The 6,687-nt window shown below is 38.3% G+C and overlaps 1 protein-coding gene across 1 annotated transcript; it reads left to right on the forward strand.

Annotated features, from left to right (window-relative positions):
* Positions 1–384: 384 nt before the first annotated feature.
* On the forward strand, positions 385–5,887 carry LOC133329100 (remodeling and spacing factor 1-like). The gene is given in 7 exon segments (XM_061537602.1): positions 385–460; positions 1,605–2,623; positions 2,679–2,762; positions 2,878–3,000; positions 3,035–3,896; positions 4,383–4,401; positions 4,960–5,887. Coding segments are annotated over 7 exon segments (3,111 nt in total).
* Positions 5,888–6,687: the final 800 nt, after the last annotated feature.

Raw genomic sequence — 6,687 nt, forward strand, 5'->3', positions numbered from 1 at the left:
TAGATATTTTTATTTTTACTCCAATGTTTTAATGATAATAATGTTTGCAATTTGAATAATAATGTTTGCAATTAAAGGAAATTGTAGTGCCTTTAAATAAAATTGTCATAGTTGTTGACGTTACCAGCAATAACATTATAGGATCAATTAATTATCATAATTCAGAAGGGATACCAACAGCAACGAACAAAAATTACCTCAAGTATGTATAAAATATCAGATAACTAAATTTGATGCTTGCAAAATATTCAAAAATAAGGATAATAATATACTGAGCATTTGAGGTAAGCCTTTTTTAATAATATTTGGATATTGTTCCCAATAAAATATACATTATGTTTTACATTTCAGCCTCGAAAAATATTACAACTGTAAATAGCCAATATGGATAGGGAATACCAGGAATTTGTATGTAATAATGAAAATGAGTGTGATGATGAAAATGAAGATAAGTACGAAAGTAAGAAATGAAAAGCGAAGGAAAAGTGAGAAGAGTTGAGGTGAGGAATTAAAAATTCCATGTCATTTTGAACAATTTGCAAAAAACTATAATTCGCTTTAGGCATTATTAATATCACAAAAGACTATAATATTTAAGAAATCAAAACAAAAACTGCTGGAAACAAGCAATCGAAAGTCGTGAATATTCCTATCAAAACATGATAATAGCAGTGACTCTGTTCAAGATGAAAAACATTTGCGCTCAGACAACAAGTTGAACAAATTATATAAGAAATCTGATGATGTCGACAATACTGACTAGGGGGATAGCGAGGTAACAAAAACAGGAGAGAACATTAAAAAGAAACTACAGATAATTGACGAATTTTATGACCACGATATTCCTAATGTTGTATGAGCGATGTCATTGAAGATGATATAATTTTTGTATGCGGAGAAGGATCAGGTACAGATTGTTTAATTGGCAATACAAAAAACGAGAATAACGTGACAAGTGATTCTACGCAGAAGGACAACCTAGAAGTTGACTCAGTTAATGAAACTGAACAAATAAATTCGAGTCACCAAACAGAAGGAGATGTTGATCTCGACAGTAGAAAAACTGTTAACGAGATAGAAAATAAGGAAAAACAAAAATGAAATTGCAGAAAATATTCGAAATGATGTTGAGGAAGAGCGTGCTGAAATATTAGGTTCTCAAAACTGTACCCCAAAATCCCGAATAACAAGAAATCTTAAAAATAAAACTATTGTATGCATAGATAAAGCCGACGAGAAAATAGAAAGAAACCGGCATCTACTGAAGTTGTAGGGGCAAATGCAGACAAAGATTCGATTATATTAAAAACTGTTGAAGAAAATGATGCGAACCCTCCCAGTATCAATCGAAAGAGGCGGCTGGCTAACTATTCCACTCAACAAAGTCAGATTAATTTGCAGTCGGAAAGCGAAATAGATATAAACTCGGAAAACACTGAAGACTACAATAATGAGCAAGATTTGGACGTAGACGAACACGACGTCGGTGGAAAGCGGCTGAAAATGCGACAGAAGCAAAGCAACACCGAGTTAAGAAAAAAAGTTGAGGCGACGAGAAAATAGAAAGAAACCGGCATCTACTGAAGTTGTAGGGGCAAATGCAGACAAAGATTCGATTATATTAAAAACTGTTGAAGAAAATGATGCGAACCCTCCCAGTATCAATCGAAAGAGGCGGCTGGCTAACTATTCCACTCAACAAAGTCAGATTAATTTGCAGTCGGAAAGCGAAATAGATATAAACTCGGAAAACACTGAAGACTACAATAATGAGCAAGATTTGGACGTAGACGAACACGACGTCGGTGGAAAGCGGCTGAAAATGCGACAGAAGCAAAGCAACACCGAGTTAAGAAAAAAAGTTGAGGCGATGAAAGCAGCAGTGCAAGAGGATATTAATTCATCGAGTGGAGGTGAGGAGTGTCCGCAAAGAAGAAGAAAATTGACTTCACCAAAGAAACACATCGAAAAGGAAGTCATTAAGTCCGAACCAACCAACACGTCAGACAATCGCCCCTCTCCATCAAATAACCTTAATGATTCACATGCAAATATTTTTCACAATAAAACAACATTAGAGGAAATTATTCACAAAAAGTTGAAACAGGCGCACGAAGAAAGTGATGCTGGCACTTGTCCTAAGAAAAGCGCCAAGAATCATTCATCGTCATCGAAAAAAAGCCCTGTAACAAAGCCTTTAAAGAAAAGTCTATTAACCCAAATTTGGCATGAAGAAAATGAAATGAAAAGTACTACTGAAAAATCATCAAGTACAAAATATGACAAAATAGACGAGACCACTTCCGTAGTAGACAATAGAAATAATCAAGAGCGCCAAAGAAAGCGGCACAGTAGCGAAGAGGCGGATCAACATGTTATCACAGAGGAGCCCGAAGCAAAGAAGGAAGTACCACGAAACGATTTCGGTGTACAAGGTAAAACAGATGTTCCATCCACGGGAGATTCTGAAACTGCGAGAATTTGTCGTAGATCGACGAGGCGGGGTAATGGAAGCAACATCACATCTAATAAACCGAAGGTGCATGATAAGAAAAATTACACAATGCCTGAATCAAATAATTTGAAAGATGTGCCTGCGAACAAAAGGCGTGAATCAGAAAAGGTAGTATATTTCCCTTCACGCCTCATTCATAATCTAATAACAATTTATATTTCAGGCTTCCAGCGAAGACGGTTCTCCAGTTTCAGTAAGTCAAAATAAATCTGTTACAAAAGAGGAAGATGCAACTGAATCTGAAAAGGTATTACTTTTTTGTTTATTTAATACTTTGCAAACGAAATACAGCACCTTTACAGAAAAGCTGATGTGCTTCTATTTACGCTCCATTTATAACTAAATAACAATTTATATTTTAGGCTTCCAGGGAAGAAGGTCCTCCAGTTTCAGCAATTCAAAATAAGACTGCTAAGAAAGAGGAAGATGCAACGGAATCTAAAAAGAAATCAATGGAAAAGACGACTTCAAAAGAAAAATCGCCAGTAATCCCAAAAAAAAAACACTTCTAAAATCCAGCCGTCAACAAAAAAAGTAGTGAAAGGAGTCCGTAAGCAACGTGAGGTTGACACCACAAATATTATTGATGCCAACGACGCGGAAACACCAGTACGACAATCAAGGAGAATAGCGCAGTTAAAAATTAGGGAGGAAGCGGAACGTCGCAAACTTGAGGAAATTGCCTTAAGGACTATGAAACAGGAATTAAAGAAGAAAAAGAAGGCAGAAAAACAAGCAGCTCCAACAGTCTTGCCACCTTCAGAACCCTCATCAGAATCGGCGGAGAGTGACATTGATACGAAGAAAAAAGTGCAAAAAAAGAAATGTCCGGGCAAGAATGGCAGTTGGTCATCAGGATCGGAAGAACAGGAAGAACCAGATGAAGAAGAGGACGAGGAGCATCATCATTATGAGACGGACCCTGGGTCTCCTCTTTTCAAGTCTGATCATGAATTTTCCCCCGAATCTGATATTGAGGATGAAATTCAAGTAGTACCAACGAAAAGGGCACGTACTGCTCGCAAAGGAAATGATGTAGACAACGAACCAGATGAGGAAGAAGCTTGCCAAAAATGCCATAAATCGGACCATCCCGAATGGATATTATTGTGTGATAAATGTGACAAGGGTTACCATTGTTCCTGTCTTTCGCCCGTACTTTTTTATATCCCAGAGGGTGATTGGTATTGTCCCCCATGCCAACAAGAACAATTGATAAAAGCATTAGAAGGACAGTTGAAGGAATTTGATGAAATGGTTGAGCGTAAGAAACAAGAACAGGAGGAAGTTAAACGCTTGGAGGAGAAAGAAAACGCAAGGCGGAAAGAAGAAGAGGAACTTTCAAGTCAGAACAAAAGAAAATCTAAAAAATATGATAATGGTCGGGATAATAGCAGCAGCGATATTAATACTGATCCAAGTGCCGATAGTGATGATCAATCGAATTCTGGTGAAAGTGAAATTGAAAACAAGAAATCATCGAAAAATAATACAATTGACAAACGCAGACGAAATGATCGTCGACAATATTCAGGTCGTAATACTAGAAGTCATAGACGGAAAAACCACGTTACAAGCGACGACGCGGAAACACCAGTACGACAATCAAGGAGAATAGCGCAGTTAAAAATTAGGGAGGAAGCGGAACGTCGCAAACTTGAGGAAATTGCCTTAAGGACTATGAAACAGGAATTAAAGAAGAAAAAGAAGGCAGAAAAACAAGCAGCTCCAACAGTCTTGCCACCTTCAGAACCCTCATCAGAATCGGCGGAGAGTGACATTGATACGAAGAAAAAAGTGCAAAAAAAGAAATGTCCGGGCAAGAATGGCAGTTGGTCATCAGGATCGGAAGAACAGGAAGAACCAGATGAAGAAGAGGACGAGGAGCATCATCATTATGAGACGGACCCTGGGTCTCCTCTTTTCAAGTCTGATCATGAATTTTCCCCCGAATCTGATATTGAGGATGAAATTCAAGTAGTACCAACGAAAAGGGCACGTACTGCTCGCAAAGGAAATGATGTAGACAACGAACCAGATGAGGAAGAAGCTTGCCAAAAATGCCATAAATCGGACCATCCCGAATGGATATTATTGTGTGATAAATGTGACAAGGGTTACCATTGTTCCTGTCTTTCGCCCGTACTTTTTTATATCCCAGAGGGTGATTGGTATTGTCCCCCATGCCAACAAGAACAATTGATAAAAGCATTAGAAGGACAGTTGAAGGAATTTGATGAAATGGTTGAGCGTAAGAAACAAGAACAGGAGGAAGTTAAACGCTTGGAGGAGAAAGAAAACGCAAGGCGGAAAGAAGAAGAGGAACTTTCAAGTCAGAACAAAAGAAAATCTAAAAAATATGATAATGGTCGGGATAATAGCAGCAGCGATATTAATACTGATCCAAGTGCCGATAGTGATGATCAATCGAATTCTGGTGAAAGTGAAATTGAAAACAAGAAATCATCGAAAAATAATACAATTGACAAACGCAGACGAAATGATCGTCGACAATATTCAGGTCGTAATACTAGAAGTCATAGACGGAAAAACCACGTTACAAGCGACAGTAATTCTCGTGGAACCTCCAATTCAGAAAGTGCATCAAAAAGCGAATCCTCGTCTTCATTTTCTGATAGTGATGACGAACCAATATATAAATTAAGGAAAAGAAGGCAATTAAACGTTAGTTACAGATTAAATTAATATGATGATCATATAAACTCTGCGCTTAAAAAGGAAATGGACGAGGTTGCTGGAGCAGGTAATTTAGGCCGAGGAAAAGATATATCAACGATAATAGAAGCAGATAAAGAGGAGAAAGCTCGGCAGAAGCATCTGGAAAGTTCAGATGTACAGGTGGAAAAAGAGGAAAAGGCTGATGATAGTACTGAAAAAGGTGACACAAAAAATATTGAAAGCGAGAGCGAAGATGAGCTAATAAAGGACCTGGTTCAGCCTAAGTCAACAATGAAGAAAAAATCACGTAAACTTACAACGCTAGATATTAGTTCAGAAGGCGACGATGCGTCAGATGAAGATTTTAAGGGTTCGTCGGTGGACGAAGAAGACGAGAGTTTTGGTTCGTGTTCAATAAATAGTGATTCAAGTCTGGAAATATATAAACGTAAAGGTAATTCGAGAAAGAAGCAGAGAAAAGCAGCAAGGCGTGCTTTCCGAGAACGTCGCAGGGATAGAAAATTTATAGTAGACAATAGCGACGACGATGAAGAGGTACAAAAACCAAAATCGAAGAAGAAGCGAAAAGTTGAATCTGATTATACTGAAAGTGAATTAGACGATGACGACTGCAGCTGCACCTCTACAACCAGTGATAACTGCTTCTCCTTCTGGGCTCCAAGAACCTGTTAGAAAACGCTTTCCTATGCCTACAATGCATCCTCCCCTTTTACGTCACCAACAGCATGACAATATGCACGGGGTGCATAATGCAGTTCAACGTAATATTACTCCTCATTTGACTCATTTATTACAGAATGCTCTATCCTCGCCCGTAAATCAATCGTTCCCTAGTTCATACTCAATGCCACCAACTTCACAAAATCTATCCTCGCCCGTAAATCAATCGTTCCCTAGTTCATACTCAATGCCACCAACTTCACAAAATAATCAATCTCTCTAATTTCTCGAATGACAAACAATGCACAAGTACAATCTTCTCCAACTCCCGTCAATCCTCCATGTCGAACGTCTTCACCTTTAATTGTTAAATCGACACAGCAAATAAATATGCAGTCGCAAAACAAAGCATCGGCTCCAACGCCCGAGTCCGAAGTTAAGCCCCGAGGACGTCGAAAGAAAATTACACCACTACGGGACACTTTACAAAAGCAACAGACAGCGGCTGCAGTAGCTGCAGCGGCTTCTGCTTCTACTTCAGCCAGTATTGCAAATTCATCTACTGGAATAATTAAATCTCCATATTCGTTCAAAACATCCGATAGTGTTACAAAGGAATCTCCACCCACTAAGGTTCCCGAAGCACAAGGAAATATAACTGCCCCTATTCAGCTTCGTTCCTTAAACACAATCCAAGCTGGACATATATTTGCGGGATCAGAAGGTTCAATTATTTTTTATTTTTGTCGCATTATATAATAATAACATGTTTGTTTTTTAAGGTTTTTACGGTGCTCCTCCATCATCGCGCA

This window comes from Musca vetustissima, unplaced genomic scaffold, assembly GCF_032173495.1.
Source record: "Musca vetustissima isolate MV318-11 ecotype Yass unplaced genomic scaffold, APGP_CSIRO_Mvet_v1 utg146207, whole genome shotgun sequence".
In the NCBI taxonomy this organism is placed as follows: Eukaryota; Metazoa; Arthropoda; class Insecta; order Diptera; family Muscidae; genus Musca; species Musca vetustissima.